Below are 16673 nucleotides of genomic sequence, written 5' to 3'. Positions count from 1 at the left end.
AAATCGCCACAACTCCTCAACGCAGCGTCTGATTGCCATGAAACTGTGCACGCATATTCCCACTAGGCTGAGGAAGAATCCTGGTGGAGATAGTTTAAATATGTACCAGAGGGGGCTTTGGCATAGCTAGAGCTGGCGTTACATGTAAGACAAACATATTTGGAATGGGAAATATTTAATTTGATGCTACCGACATTTTTGTGAACAGCAACACTCTTGAAAACAAAATACTGCTTAGTGAGTTTTAATTGACAGGTACTTTTTTATGTCAATCAATCAATTCACCTTAATTCAAGTGGCAGATGATTTTTAATATATTTAAATTAGGGTCATGTCATGTGATGTACTGGTAGATCGTGATCTAACTTTTGGACAGCCCTGCAGTAAGACATCATAAACCGTCCACCATGTAACAATAATGCATCTATATTAACAATAATAAATCTACTCTATAACCAGTATACACTAACTAAGACATCATAAACCATCCAAAATGTAACAATTATAAATCTATACTATACAATACGGTTCACTTCTCACAACAAGATTGATTAAAACATATGGACAGAAAAAAAACAAAATCACACTTTGTTTTTTTTGTTTTTTCATAGTTTTTGTTTTTGTTTTTGTTAATGTATATGTTTTTTTTTCTTTTTAACCGGGGCTGCCTGCTCCAGCCCTGCTCCAGCAACCCCTAACCCCTGCTCCACCCCCAACACCCCCGCCCCCCCCGCCCCCCCATCCCCGGCCCACGGTCCGTACAAGATGCCGTTATAATCCATTTCTAATGAATGACGACTTGGCCTGGAAGAGAGGTAATCAGGTGGTCTCCAACCTTCTTAGAGTGTTTCAACCCTCAACCACTACACTCTCCAGTCGAATGGTCAGCAGTGATTGGCCAAATCACTGCCCCTCTCCTCCCAGGCTTCCAGCTGTAGAGGAATCCACGGAGGGGCGCCCCGGGCGCAGCCATCACCGAGGTGCAACCAGCAGCACCAGCTACAGCATCGTCCTGCCGGCCAGGTGCAGCCGACCAATGCCGACCACACCCCAGCAAACACCGGTCTCTAAGCACTGTGGTTTGTGTGTCCTTGGGGGATTGCAGGCACTGAAAGGTCTCTAGGACTGTGGTTTGTGTGTTATTGGGGTTTTGCAGGCACTGAGAGGTCTCTAGGACTGTGGTTTGTGTGTTATTGGGGTTTTGCAGGCACTGAGAAGTCTCTAGGACTATGGTTTGCGTCCTGCCTTGGTCCTCCTACGTCTCACCAGACTAACATAATAGAACTGTTGTGAAGCCCTATGGATGTATATAACTGTTGTGAATCACTATGGATGTATATAACTGTTGTGAATCACTATAAATATATATAACTGTTGTGAATCACTGACACTGTGAATGCATAATAGAAGTCAGAACGTTGACAGACACACAGTGTGGCGTGATGTCTGCGCGTCGCTCCGAGCATTATCGCTGCTTTCAGAGATGCACCTCATACACGTGGTCTCCTGCCTCTCTGTTTAGCACCTCTGTGTAGGTCTCGGTCTTCACACTGGTGGTCTGTCTCTACTCTGGGTCCATCTGGCACGCCTACATCATAATACTGGTGGTCTGTCTCTACGCTGGGTCTATCTGGCACGCCTACGTCATCATATTCTGGGTCTACCCTGGCTCCATCTGGCATGCCTACGTCATCATATTCTGGGTCTACTCTGGCTCCATCTGGCATGCCTACGTCATCATATTCTGGGTCTACTCTGGCTCCATCTGGCATGCCTACGTCATCATATTCTGGGTCTACTCTGGCTCCATCTGGCATGCCTACGTCATCATATTCTGGGTCTACTCTGGCTCTATCTGGCACGCCTACGTCATCATATTCTGGGTCTACTCTGGCTCCATCTGGCATGCCTACGTCATCATATGCTGGGTCTACTGTGGCTCCAACTGGTAGGCCTACGTCATCATAATGGTGGTACTCTGTCCCACCAGAAGCAACACAGTTATAAACAGCGACATCTTGTACATCTATCCTCTGGTATTGTGTATTCTCGTGTTCACCACTAGGTCCATTCTGGTATTCACCACTAGGTCCATTCTGGTATTCACCACTAGCCACTCCAGCTTCAGCGACTCTTTGTAGACCTATCTCTTCATACAGGTGTTCTTGTTGTCCACTGGGCCCAGCAGCTTCAGCATCAGAACCAATGCAGTGATACAAATCCATCTCCACGTTCTCCCGCCTTAAACTCTGATAAACCTCCTCGGTGTTCTGCGCTCGTGCACGCCGCCCTCTGGTGACCTGGAGAAACACGGCAACACAAAACTTAAATTTACTGGATCAGATGACGTGTCTCTCTTAAATACAAACAGTGTGAGTACTGGATGAACAATTACCTTCCAGAGACGATAGAGGCCACTGATTATCACTGTCAGCAGCAGCACTGTGACCGTACATGTGATGATGATGATGGATGTCAGATGAGAAGCTGTGAGAGAAAATTTTAGAAAATCAAACATCATGTAAAGAACAACTCTGAGTAGAAAATGTGCACTTTGTGGGCGCTGAGGGCATGTTCTCTCCTCCGCATCATCAGCACCCGTACCCTAGGTAGGGTTGACGAAAGGGCCTTTCTGTTTGGAGTTTGCATGTTCTCTGTGTCCCCTAGGGTAGGTACCCTCACATGTTCTCTCCATGTCCCCCAGGGTAGGTACCCTCACATGTTCTCCCCATGTCTCCTAGGGTAGGTACCTAACATGTTCTCCCCGTGTTCCCTAGGGTAGGTACCTAACATGTTCTCTCCATGTCTCCTAGGGTATAGGTACCTAACATGCTCTCCCCGTGTTCCCTAGGGTAGGTACCTAACATGTTCTCCCCGTGTCCCCTATAGGGTAGGTACCCTCACAAAAACATACAGTCTCTATATTGCCTCCCCCATGTCAACTGGTTGGAGTAACGTGTTCCTTCCACATGCTACGTCCCCCCCCCCCCCACCCCTGTCAGGTGATAAGCCTGCCCACTCCCCATGCATTGCAGGAAGAACTAGAACTGCACTCTGTCGAGTGCATACTTGCTTGTTGCACACTAGTAGGCCATAAATGGCCAACTAGTGCGCAAGCAGAGCGCGCATGTAATCTTTTCGCCCGCTGTAAACTGCCAAATCTCAGTATCTCTGTGAAGGAACGTTTGAAATGATTAATGTTTAGATGTAATTATTTGCTACCTACTATACATGTAATCATTTAGTATTAAGTATGATTCTAGTTTCTATCTATATAAGAAATACTGTTTTATTGTTGTAGATATATTCTGGATCCATTTTTTGTTTTTCAGAGACAAATAAATCATTTTGTATTTGATGAATCCAGTAACTGTAATTCCCTTTTTCTACGTGGTCCATTATTTGTAGAAATAGTCTTTACTTCTGAGAAATTAATGCAAATCCCCAATACGTCTATGACACATTTGTCTTCTAACAACTGTATGTCAGGTATCCTGGTGAAATTAAACTTAGGTTTCAAAATTTCCACATCTCTATCAAATACAATAATTTCTGTCCTTGATTTCAGTATAATTTCAAATTTTTCGCGGTCCGTAGAATATTTTGCATTTATTTCTTTAAATTGTCCGTCAGTGATGAAATAACATTGGTTTACTTCAATCAAATTAAAATATTTGTCACATTCTTGAGTAAATCCTGTTACCTTAATTGTTGCTGTACTGTCTGTAATCCGAAAGAAGAAGTATATTCCGTTAGTAAATTTACGTGGTTCACTTTTAGTAACTACCTTTCCACAGATTTTCCATCTTTCACGACTTCCAAATGATAATGAACTTAATGCTGAGATTTTAATTACGGGGTCCTTCTTCATCCTTTTATTTGAAGGTATATCTGTAGATAGTTCCATTGTTTTTCTGTATGTTTCGGTGTGGAGGTGTCCTATTGATCTAGATCTGTGTTTACAACAGGCTTCCGTGTGAAATTGTCAAATGATCTGGAGTGTTGATATGCCCGAGTCTGTCTGCGTCTTCCTCGGAGAGTCCTGGTTTCAATATCTTCCTTCTTTCACTGTGCATAGGATAGCTGAGAGTCTTTGGCTGAGAGTCACCCCAGCTAACTGGTACACCTGAGAGTCTTTCACCCTTTCTAGCCTTCCCCCGTGGACGTGTCAAATGATCTGGATTGTTGATATGGCCAAGTCTGTCTGCGTCTTTCTCGGAGAGTGTTAAATGACTGAGCTTCTTGCGATATTATAACTTAGTTTTTGCATATATAATTATATACTTAGATATATATTTAATTTTGCAAACCACACTAATATTAATAATTATGGTAACATTTTTGACACGTTGTGACTTTTATACATTCCAGAATCATAATGTTGTATTACATACGTCATTACTGAGAGCAGTTATACAATATCTATATACGTATATAGGCATATACTATATACGTATATCTATATACTCTATACTCTATACTGTATAAAGTGTGTAGTTGTAAGTTGATTAGCGGTATTCTGTGATCGGCCTGGTCCAAAAACCGTGACAGCAAAAAAAACGTTCCGCCATTTCAGGACCCCCCCAGAAAAACATCAAATCTGTGCCCGTATTGCTGGACCAATGATGACGAAATGACCATATTTCTTACGTCATCATTTAGAGCTAGTCATACACATACGTGTATGACTAGCTCTAAATGATGACGTAAGAAATACGTGTATGACCAGCTCTAAATGATGACGTAAGAGATATGGTCATTTCGTCATCATTGGTCCAGCAATACGGGCACAGATTTGATGTTTTTCTGGGGGGGTCCTGAAATGGCGGAACGGCTGTCACGACAAATGGACCAGGCCGATCACATTACTTGCGCGCTCTGCTTGCGCAAGTAATGAGCTCAGTACGGGGCTCTCCCCAGGTTGGCAGAGGGAGAGTAGCACCCAGGATTACAGCTTAGGCATTGGCACCAGGTGAAAATTGGTTACAAAAGATTTGAGAAAAGAGAAGAAAATGTGCACTTGATATGAATTTCTAAGCAATTCTGAATCCATATCATGTTTACCGTTTGCGTGCTTGAGTGAGTTTCATATTAAGGTTGGGCGATATGCCAATTTTTTTCAATCGCCAATCGTCTGACAAAGAATCGGCGATTGACGATGTATTCGCGAGAAAATAATGTGTGGTGTTTACAGCAGCAGCACACACAGGGTGACACACACACACACACACACACGGTCCGGCCCCGCCCACGGCGACGTGCAGTGAAGCGTGGTGACGCGGCGCCGGTGAAACAGGAAAAACAAACATGGAGGTGATGGAAGTACTAGTTGCAAAGAAGAATACAAAGTCGGCTGTCTGGGAATACTTTGGTTTTAAACCGGACGAAAATGGAAACCCCAAGGACAAAACGATGCCTCTTTGCCGTCTTTGCAAACGTATTGTTCCCTCCAAAGATGGCAACACAACCAACTTGCACGAGCACTTATCCATTCACCATCCCGTGGCGTATGCCAGACTTTCAGCTAAAGATAGCGCCTCCTCCCGCGCCTCATCAGCCGCGGGTGCAACAGCAAGAGCACCACAGCAGCCTGACATCGGCGGAGCCTTTGCAAAGTGTGTAAAATATAAGAGGGATAGCTCGAGATGGTTAACATGCACAATGGCGGTGACAAAATATATCTGCAAGGGCATGCTGTCTTTCCGTACTGTAGAAACGAAGCCATTCAAGGAGTTACTCTACACCTTTGACAAACAGTACGAGCCTCCTGCAAGGCAATACTTTTCCAAGACAGCCATTCCAGACTTGTATAACAAAATGAGGGGCGAAATAAAGAACGAGATGGGTGCAGCTGACTTTATCGCGCTAACAACCGACATGTGGTCCGCTACAAACATGGTCCCCTATATGGGTGTCACAGCCCATTACATCACGGGAAATTGGGTACTGCAGGCTAAATGTCTTGAAGTTACATACGTCCCCGATGACCACACAGCTGATGAACTGAAAGATCAACTTCAAGAATGCATTGAAGCGTGGGGCATCGCAGAGGAAAAGCTGGCCTGTGTCACTACAGACAATGGCTCTAACATTGTCAGTGCCATGCGCAAACTGAAGTGGCCGTGGCTCAACTGTTTTGGTCACAATCTTAACGTGGCCGTGAATAACAGCATAAAGAAGGAACAGAAAGGGACAGACCATGCCTTTGCTATGTGCAGAGCCATCAACGGGGCATTTGCTCATAGTTGGTACAGGCGACGGGAGCTGCGTAAAGCCCAAGAAGAACTCAAGCTGCCAGAGCATTCCATGATAGCAGTAAGTAAAGCTAAAGCAAGACTATATTATAAAACAATAAACAAACATATAAATGCACATGTGTAGCTCTTTTATAACATTATGTGCGTTAGCCTATTATTTATTGGGCCAACTGTGTTATCAAATTAATATTCGCTCAATTAACACATTTGTATATTGTATGTGTTTGTTTGTTTAAAGGAATGTCCAACTCGCTGGGGGACAAAACAAAAAATGGTGGCCAGGGTCATCGAACAAGCCGATGCCATTAAAAGGGTATTTGCTGCTGACAAGGGGAGGCGTCCTCTACCACCGTTGACCTGGCAAGACATGGATGTGCTTAAGGCAGTGAATGAAGGCTTGAAACCAGTGGCAGATTTCACAGACATTATGTCTGCGGAAAAGTATGTGACTGTATCCTGTCTGATCCCAATGCTCATCCATCTCCGTGACACAGCTCTTGAAATAAAAATTGATGATTTAACGATGACAAAGAACATCAAACTGGAGGTTATGGCACAGATGGACAAAAAATATGACAACGACGACACAATGCTACTGCTGCGCACCGCAACCTTCCTCGACCCGCGGTACAAGGGAGACCATTTAACACACGCCCAATCAAATGTCATCAAAACAAAGCTCGAGACTGAGATGGTGGAGTTCTGGTCCACTAAAAACACGCCTGTTGCACCAGCGGTGCGTATTCGAGTTGAAGAGGAGGATGACTACGAGGGAGGGCAGCGCCAGCCAGCGGCCCCTCAGCAGCCAGAGAAGAAAGCCAAAACACTGGGTGGCCTGTTGGGGAGATCAAGGAATCCAGTGAGCCGTTCACCACAGGAGAGAGCAGAGTCCGAATTGGACATCTACGTCCGTGAAGAGGTCATTATGGGTGACGAAGACCCACTGCACTGGTGGAAGACAAGTGAAACGCGCCTTCCTCTACTGGCCAACATGGCACGCAAATATCTCTGTATTCCTGCCACTAGCACACCGTCAGAAAGAGTCTTTAGTACAGCTGGCAATGTTGTAACCCATCTGCGCACGTTGCTCAAGCCAGACAAGGTCAATATGCTTGTTTTCCTAGCCAAGAATCTTTAAACAAGTTATTTTGCATTAAGCCAGATTGCCTTAGTGAACGGTTTTGACCTGCAATTTATTATTTGTATATTTGCACTATTGTGTTCGATTCAATTTAAGTTTGCACAACTACTTTATACTTCCACTAGCCTCTCTATATAAAATAGGCTAAACGGTGGTTATTTTTGCACAGAACGGCTAGGCCTACTGTTTAGCACTTATTTGTTTGTGAAATAAAATGTGAATGTTTACATTTAAAGGGTCTCAAACCGAGTCCGAAAACTATTAAATTAATAGTTTGTACTTTGTAGAACTGTAACAAGCACAAAAAACTATTCAATACAGTATTAAAATGTCTGCTTTGTTTGTTAATGTTTACAGATTTGCTCAGGATTTATTGAAACGTTGAAAACGTGTTTACAGTACTTACAGTGTTTGCATAATCATTCAGGCTACAGGAATGTTTTAGCCAATAGCCACAGGTGTGAAACAGTTGTCGCACCGTCATTGTTCTGATTGTGAGGGAGGTATTACCGTATTTTATGAGTCTACTTTACTCTGTGAGTGAGTCTGTGGACCAAATAATAAATTGCCTCAACTGATCATCTGACCTGTCTGTCCTAGATTCTAACTAAGCCATGAAAATATTCTGCATTCTTTTCCATTCTGCAGCAAGGGGCGATATAATGCTGTGATTCATTCCACTTTACTGACTGTTTCATTGCCTACTGTATATGTCCGATTGTCCGTCATGAGTGACTATACTCGTCGCCATAATATAAATATGAAATGGGAATATTTATGGTCAAATTGCTGATTGATTTTGAACATGCATTAACGATAGCCCCGAGAAGATAACATAAGACAACATGCATTTATTCATTTCAAGTTTATTCATTACAGTCGAGCCGAGTGCCCTCTCTGCCCTGTCCTTGGAATTAACGTAGGCTAAGGCTAAGACTGTCTACTGAATTCGTGAAAAACATTGTATGGGTAATTGGGTATTATGAGTCACTGTAAGTAACCGTGTCGGCCCCAATTCATGATGATTACGGATCCCCATGTCCCATTCATGCAGGTAAGTTAGCCCCATATGTGCCCTCTCCCTCCGCTCATTCTGGAGCTCCAGAATGAGCGGAGGGAGAGGGCACATATGGGGCTAGCAGGTAAGTCTGCCCTACAGGAACAGTGGTTGTTTTTTAATGGTTAGTCACCCGCGGTCACAGTCTTAAAAATAAAAATATTTTCTCTATAACGACTTGGTAGGGCTATAGCTGGGAAAGCCTCCACTTCATTCAGTAGAACATTAGACGTAACGAGCTGTCACTCATTCATGCAGCGGCAGCCCCGCGTTGCACACACAAGGAAGGAAGGAATCTTCACTGCCTGCAGCAGGGCAGCTATAGTTTGCTGGCCGAGATTGAGTCGCATTTTGCGCTCTATACGCTACCGTTAAAGAGTTGGATTTTTGCTAAGGCTGAGTACAATTTCGGAGGGGGGGAAATCGTCCCGAAAAATCGCCTAATAAAAATATTCGCCGATTGGATTCGTATATTCGCGATTGACGATGTATTCGTATCGTCACCCAACCCTATTTCATATTGTGACTTGAAAAGCACATACCTGTGACGGTGAGAGAGACGACCTCGCTCTCAGAGGAGAAGTTATGATTAAAAACATAGATGTGGTAAGAGCAGCTGTAGTTTCCCTGGTGGGCGTGGTCTGCCTGTTTAAACTGGAAGTTGGCAGACAGGACATTGTCAGAGTGATTGACAGCTGGTTGGGTGTAGTTCTGTGTCGTGTTGGAAGAAGTGAAGTTGAGAGTTGTGTTGGATGCAGTGAAGTTGAGAGTTGTGTCGGATGCAGTGAAGTTGAGAGTTGTGTTGGATGCAGTGAGGTTGAGAGTTGTGTTGGATGCAGTGAAGTTGAGAGATGTGTTGGATGCAGTGAAGTTGAGAGTTGTGTTGGATGTAGTGGGGTTTGCTGTAGGAGACAGGGCATTGTCAGAGTGATTGACAGCTGTCTGGGTGTGGTCAGAGTGATTGACAGCTGGCTGGGTGTAGGTGTGTGTGGTGTCGGGTCCAGTGAAGGTGAGCTGGAAGAAGCCTCCTGGGTACTGTGGCCGGATGGAACAGCTGACGGTGAAGCTGGAACCCTCCATCACCTCCTTCGGCCCCTGCTGCTGGCCCTCGGAAACCCCCTTTATGGAGCCCTCCATCACCTGCTGCAGCCCCTGCTGCTGGCCCTCGGTAACCCCCTTTACGAAGTTTACGAAGGCGATGCTTGGCTTAAACAGCATATCTGTAACAAGACGGAGGTATTTTGGTTGAAACAACATACAGTATTTATAATCACAGAGGGAAAAGAGATGAAATGCTATTTAGATAGGATGTTGTATTATGGGCTACTCATATGCTGGTTTGGCAATGCCCAGGATAGAACCCAGAACATTTGGGTCCACATGAGCTATGTGGACACAAATCATTATTTAGGTTTTAGGACGGACGGACGGACGGACGGACGGACAGACAATAAGAGAATGCAAATGTCATTGTTGAAGTCATTGTTTTACCTGAACATACCACCTCCAGTCTGGCAGTGGAATTGCCAGCCTCCTTCGTTCCACACTCCTTCAGTGAAGACTCAGAACCAACACAGGACGATGAAATCCACCAAACACGTTCATGTGTAGAACCAGAAGTCCTTTGAGTTGAAACGGCAGAGCCACAGTATATCTGTCGACACACTACAGATGATGACTTCAGGTTCCAGTCAGACCAACCATCCGCTGTTCTCCACTCTCCCTGGTGTTGCATCTCCACTATACCAATACACCTAGTGCTGCCTCCCCCCAACCTGACAGCATCAGACTCTGTACAGAGACAAGAGAATAAACAATTACATATAATAACAATTAATATTACTTTCATTATTAAATTGTAAGCAATAGTGTCACTGTGACTTGTCTTTTACCTGAGCAGGTGAGTCCAACAGTCTTGTGAGGTGAGCTGCTGTTTCTAGTTGAGTTTGAGGTTCCACAGTCCAGGAGGGCAGACTCGTTGCCTTCACACTGGAACTCTTCAGTCCATGTTGAAACATTGCCCTCTCCATTGAGCACCCCCTGGAGGACTGAAGGAGTCCCACAGCCAATCTCCCTACAGACCACCTCTGCCTCCTGCTGGTCAAAGTCGTCTTCACTCACTGAGACCCACGACTGATTAGACTTCACCTCAACTCTGCCTGAACACTGACTAGACCCATTCACCAACCTCACTGACTCTGGAGAGAGAGAGAGACAGAGAGAGAGAGAGAGAGAGAATAATACATGGCTTCAATGCCTCCATTGACCAGACAGCGTTTGTTTTCCCCCAGCTTTGTAAAACACTGAATAAATGACTGCAGTCGAAGTAATTTGTTACCTGAACAGTTCACCTCCAGTACGTAGAAGGAAGTAGCGGACATCTTTGTTCCACACTCCTTCAGTGAAGACTCAGACCCGACACAGGAAGTCGTCATCCTCCAGGACGGTTTATGTGTAACACTAGAACTCCTTTCTGTTGAAACAGCAGAGCCGCAGTCTAGCTGTCGACACACTACGGCTGATGAGTTCAGGTTCCAGTCAGACCAACCATCCGCCGGTCTCCACTCTCTCTGGTGTTGCATCTCCAGTATGCCAGAACACTTACTGGGTCCTCCCACCAACCTGACAGCATCAGACTCTTTACAGACGAGAGAGCATATAAGCAGTAACAATTAATATTACTTTTATTACGAAATTATAATCGAAACCAAAAGTATAGTTTATCTTTTACCTGAGCAGGTGAGTCCAACAGTCTTGTGAGGTGAGCTGGTGTTTCTAGTCGAGTTTGAGGTTCCACAGTCCAGGAGGGCAGACTCGTTGCCTTCACACTGGAACTCTTCGGTCCACGTTGAAACATTGCCCTCTCCATAGAGCGCCCCCTGGAGGACTGAAGGAGTCCCACAGCCAATCTCCCTACAGACCACCTCTGCCTCCTGCTGGTCAAAGTCATCTTCACGCACTGAGACCCACAACTGGTTATACTTCACCTCCACTCTGCCTGAACACTGACTAGACCCATTCACCAACCTCACTGACTCTGGAGAGAGAGAGAGAGAGAGAGAGAGAGAGAGAGAGAGAGAGAGAGAGAGAGAGAGAGGGGGGGGGGGGGGGGGAGTGAGAGTGAGAGTGAGAGAGAGAGTACATGAGTGCAAATGGAAAGACATACAGACACAGGCAGACAGACAGACAGAACGAGAGACTGAAAATATTGGTGTCATTGTTCAAGTCATTGCTGAGTTACCTGAACATATCACAGTGGGTCTGCCTGCGACCAAACCTTCCCGTGCGATGTGAGAAGTCTCCATTACGATACAGTCGCTCAGTGAAGACTCAGAGCCAGCACAGTAAGGTGTAAACCTCCATACGGGTTCACGTGTAAACCAAGCGCTCCTTTCTGTTGAAACGGCAGAGCCGCAGTCGAGCTGTCGACACACTACAGCTGATGACCTCAGGTTCCAGTGAAAGCCACCATCCGCTGGTCTCCACTCTCCCTGGTGTTGCATCTCCAGTGTTCCATTACAGTTGGTTCCTCCCACCAACCTGACAGCATCAACCACTGTAAAGAGAGTAAACATTTAAAGAGTAATATAACTTTTAACTCATGTTAATTAGGTGATGTAATGGTGATGTGAAACAAACGGTGCAAACACAAACATTAAATGCCATTAACAATAAAGAGACATACTGTAATGAGGGACAATATGACGTACATTTTCCTTCATTGTCAATGGTGTTTTTAAAACTAAACTAAAAACAAACATTAAACCTGTACCAAAAATCTAAACCAAAAGTAGTTTGTCTTTTACCTGAGCAGGTGAGTCCAACAGTCTTGTAGTTGGTGTTTCTAGTCGAGTTTGAAGTTCCACAGTCAAGGAGGGCAGACTCGTTGCCTTCACACTGGAACTCTTTGGTCCATGTTGAAACATTGCCCTCGCCATAGAGCGCCCCCTGGAGGACTGAAGGAGTCCCACAGCCAATCTCCCTACAGACCACCTCTGCCTCCTGCTGGTCAAAGTCATCTTCACACACTGAGACCCACGACTGGTTAGACTTCACCTCAACTCTGCCTGAACACTGACTAGACCCATTCACCAACCTCACTGACTCTGGAGAGAGAGAGAGAGAGAGAGAGAGAGAGAGAGAGCCATAAAGATGTTTTAGATTGCGTGCCATGCGCGTGTACGTAGAGATTTGGGATATTCGATTATGTCACACCATGGAGTCCTATGGGGACTAGCCACTGATGCTAAAAACAGCTTAATAGATAGAAACGCCAGATTTCCCGGGTTGGCAAAGGAGGGTTTAAGCAATAAACCTGAGATATGCTGTGTGTGTCGTACGTCTACTGCTACTGCTGACCTTTGACTTTGGGTTCGAAGCCTGTTGAGGATGACAAACCGTTGACATTGTTGAAGTCATTGCCGTACCTGAACAGTTGACCTTCAGTGTAACATTGCCATGATGAGACTTCACTGCGCCACACTCCACCAGTGAAGACTCGGAGCCAACACAGGAAGATGGAATCATCCATCCAGGTACACGCGTAGAACTAGAAGTGAATTCTGTTGAAACGGCAGAGCCACAGTTTAACTGCCGACACACTACAGACGATGACATCCTGTTCCAGTCAAACCAAGCCAACACTGGTCTAAAGTCTCCCTGGTGTTGCATCTCCAGTGCACCGTTGCAGTTACTGCTTCCGCCCACCAACCTGACGTCACCAGAGTCTGTACAGGGAGCAATAAGCAGTAACAATGTGTAACTTGTGTACAACACCTGGAAGAATATAAGAATATAAATTATGTCACGTTTGTTTACCTGTTGAGTTACGTGTTGGTTTAACTTGGAGAGCTGAGGAGAAAAATATACAATAAACGTGTTTCACTGTAACAGAGATCTGTCTGTCTGTCTGTCCGCAGCCGAAAACAGTACTTGCGCACGCTCTGCTCCCGCAAGTAATAACAGTAATAATAAATAAAGCATTAATAAAGCAATAAGCCGCAAGAGGTCTGCAGGTTATCGTGTATTTTATAATGGCTGAGAGGCGTAGTGAGACACGATGCGTAGCGGAGGGTCTCCAACCCGCCAGCATTAATAGTGAGGTATTATCCCAGTGTAAACAGTAATAATAAAGCATACATTTGTAGGTAATATTGCAGTGTCTACTCACAGCAGTAATAGTAATAAAGCATTAATAAAGCATTAATAGTGAGGTAATAGTTCAGTGTAAACAGTAATAAAGTATTAATAGTGAGGTAATATTTCAGTGTAAACAGTAATAAAGCATTAATAAAGCATTAATAGTGAGGTAATAGTTCAGTGTAAACAGTAATAAAGCATTAATAGTGAGGTAATATTTCGGTGTAAACAGTAATAAAGCATTAATAGTGAGGTAATATCCCAGTCTACTCACAGCAGTCTGCAGGTTCATCTGACCCCTCCATCCCTGACCCCTCCATCTGGTCCCCACAGTCATCCACTGGGTCAAATTTCCACGACAACGGAAGGCACGTGTCATTCTGACAAACAAACTGAAGGGGGAGACAGAGCATTACGTTTAGAATCACTAATGTATCAAAAGCAGACATGAGGCATGTATGTATAAATATCTTATGTCTTATGTCTTAACCCATTGATCTAATGCATCAAAAGCAGACATGAGGTCTGTATGTATGCATATCTTAAGTCTTATGTCTTAACCCATTGAGAACCAAGACCACATTAATAATAATAATTAAAAAATTATAATAATAATTAAAAAAATATATATGTGGGATAATAATTTTAAAAGATATGTTTTCGGCCGCCGACCCCCATCTGAAAATATGGACAGTCCCACCCCAGAATCAAATGTTTGAGTTATAAATGTCCGCTGTGAAAGAATATTCAAATGTATTCGAAGATTTTCGGCACATTTTCATGATTAAATAAATACATACAAAAATGGCAGATCTACAAGCTCGTAGTGCGGCTATGCCATTTTTCAACAGCTGGCATTTGTTTACCTGGCTGGCAGTGCAGCTGGACATGCACTGCTTGTTGTCAGCTGACCGGTAGGAGTCTGTGGGACAGGAACACCTGTAGCCTCCTCCAGGTGAGAGCAGACACAGCTGACTGCAGCCTCCATTGTTGGTCTGACATGGATGACCAGAGACTGCAGGGTGGAGAAAACATGCAACACGTAATGAACATGAGAACAAACACCTGACCTATTATGTCACTGCAGTGTTTTAGTGTAAACCTTTATAAAACACATGTGTAATGAATATGAGAAGACACACCTAAATGTCACTGCAGTGTTTTATAAACCTTGATATAACACACATGTAACTAGAAATAGTGCCCCTCAGGGCACAGGTCTCCACCAGGGCAGATCAGGTTGTGGCCTCCTGGTGGCGCTATAATAGGCCAATGTGAAAAGGGTGCCATTTGTTCTTACACCATTGATGGCAATTGGATGATTTGAGGCATTGTTTTCCAAAAATGTGTTTTGCAAAAATCCACCTGTTGGTGGCGCTATAACAGGCCAATGTGTAAATTGCACGCTGCGTTCATGATTTGAGGTTTTCGTTTCAAAAGGGCCAATCCTGCAAACTTTGAAAGCCTATGTTAGCCAATTAGGGTGGAATATGAAATATCGGACAGATCCATGTTGAACACACTAGAGATAGTGTGTAACGAACGATTTGCGGGATCGGCATCGGCATGGTGGAGACAATGAATATGAGAACCCACACTGCAGAGTTTTATAAACCTTTTGTACTCAAAGCACACCAATGTGTCAAAGTCTAAATCATAAATCACGCCTGTATTCATAGTGAAAATATATGATCTACTAAGTTCACAATGCGTCGCATCACACTGTGAACTTAGATCAGCTATTGTTATTGTTGTTGATTAAAAAAAAATGTCTAAATAAAAAAAAATGTCCAGGATAGTGATGCCAGGTTATGACAGATGAAATGACTTTTCATAACAGATGCAATGATCCAATAATGAAGAGTAGTAATGAGAGTGTTGTATACAGTAGGTAGTACAGTACAGACCCTCAGCTTGGCGATCAGGGTGGTACATGTGGATGTCCAATGCGTCGTCCAGGTTTCTGATGACTGTGATCTTGTTGGTTCCCTGAGTCCTGTCAGCTCTGTAGATGGAGTTGTCCCTAAGCCAGTAGATGTGATCCTCAAACAGAGTCAAAGCCTCACTCACAACTATGCGATAGTGGATGCGTTCACGATATGTGGTGAGCCGCTTGCGGCGTCCAGTGACGTGAACACTTTGAAGATGTCCTGGAAGGCAAAATGAGATGGCAGTAAAATCTAATGATCTACACATATTTCAGGATGTCCTCTATCAATTGAAATAATGAGTAAGCAGCTATGACAAAGGGACATGTAAATATGACCTTTTAAAAAAAAGTGGTCATGTGGCTCAATTTGCCCCAGGTAGGGGGTAATTTGTAGTGTAAAGAGCTTAAACTTGAACAGATAATGTATTCACTTCATGCCTCCATGCTTAAATATACCACTGTCAGCAAACGTGTAACTATTTGTGTTGTTCTCATCTTAGGACTATTAGAATAGCGTGTCTGTCTCCTTTGCATAACTCGAACCTTAGAAGGACATGAATAAACCATCTGTTACTGAATGTCTATTTGCTGTTGTAAATGAGGATGTGCGGGGGGATGAAGGGAATGATTTCATGTATGCTGGAGAGAGAACTCAGTAATGCTACCACTTGGCTGTACTGACTGAGGACAATGCATTCCTGCTGAGCGGAGTCCCTCTCGGCTCGGTCCCGGCGCGATGAGAGGTGGTGACAACAGATGCCTCGCCTCAAGGTTGGGGCGCGGTATGGCAGAGGAGGTCAGTCCAGGGGGTATGGCGCTCCCGATGGAGAGGACGCCACATCAATGTGCTAGAACTCCGGACTGTTTCCTTGGCGCTGAAGCACTTCTTGCCCTCTTTCAGGGGGAAGGACATGCACATTTGGACGGACAGCACCTCAGTGGTGTTTCATGTCAATTGCACCCCCAGGTGGTACAGTTGATTTGGGATCGACACGGGGTAGCCTACGTAGATCTATTCGCCTCGGAAGGCATGACTCAGCCTGGCAGAGACCAGTGCCCCACTCGGGATGGACGCTCTCACCAGCGCTTGGCCGAGAGCGCTCCTTTATGCATTTCCCCCGATCCCCCTATTGTTGCCTGTGCTTCACA

General features: G+C 44.5%; 2 protein-coding genes across 2 annotated transcripts in view; one reads left to right on the top strand and one right to left on the bottom strand.

The window, feature by feature from the left end:
* The window catches only part of LOC310857629 (pleckstrin homology domain-containing family A member 5-like), a 252185-nt gene that overhangs the window by 211294 nt on the left and 24218 nt on the right, over positions 1–16673 (top strand). The window lies entirely within an intron of this gene.
* LOC310857219 (scavenger receptor cysteine-rich type 1 protein M130-like) lies at positions 1706–14484 on the bottom strand (the record flags this gene model as incomplete). The annotated part of the gene is made up of 14 exons (XM_083762829.1): positions 1706–1720; positions 1779–2300; positions 2396–2487; positions 8998–9538; positions 9596–9675; positions 9947–10246; positions 10348–10653; positions 10794–11093; positions 11187–11492; positions 11697–12011; positions 12262–12561; positions 12883–13182; positions 13869–13986; positions 14461–14484. The coding sequence occupies 14 exons, from the start codon at positions 14482–14484 to the stop codon at positions 1706–1708; spliced, it is 3519 nt and encodes a 1172-aa protein (XP_083618955.1).

Source organism: Protomyctophum parallelum (genome assembly GCF_964188405.1).
Source record: "Protomyctophum parallelum genome assembly, chromosome: 4".
Taxonomy (NCBI): Eukaryota; Metazoa; Chordata; class Actinopteri; order Myctophiformes; family Myctophidae; genus Protomyctophum; species Protomyctophum parallelum.
Note: the sequence above shows the minus strand (reverse complement) of the source record. Positions and strands in the feature narration are given on the sequence as shown.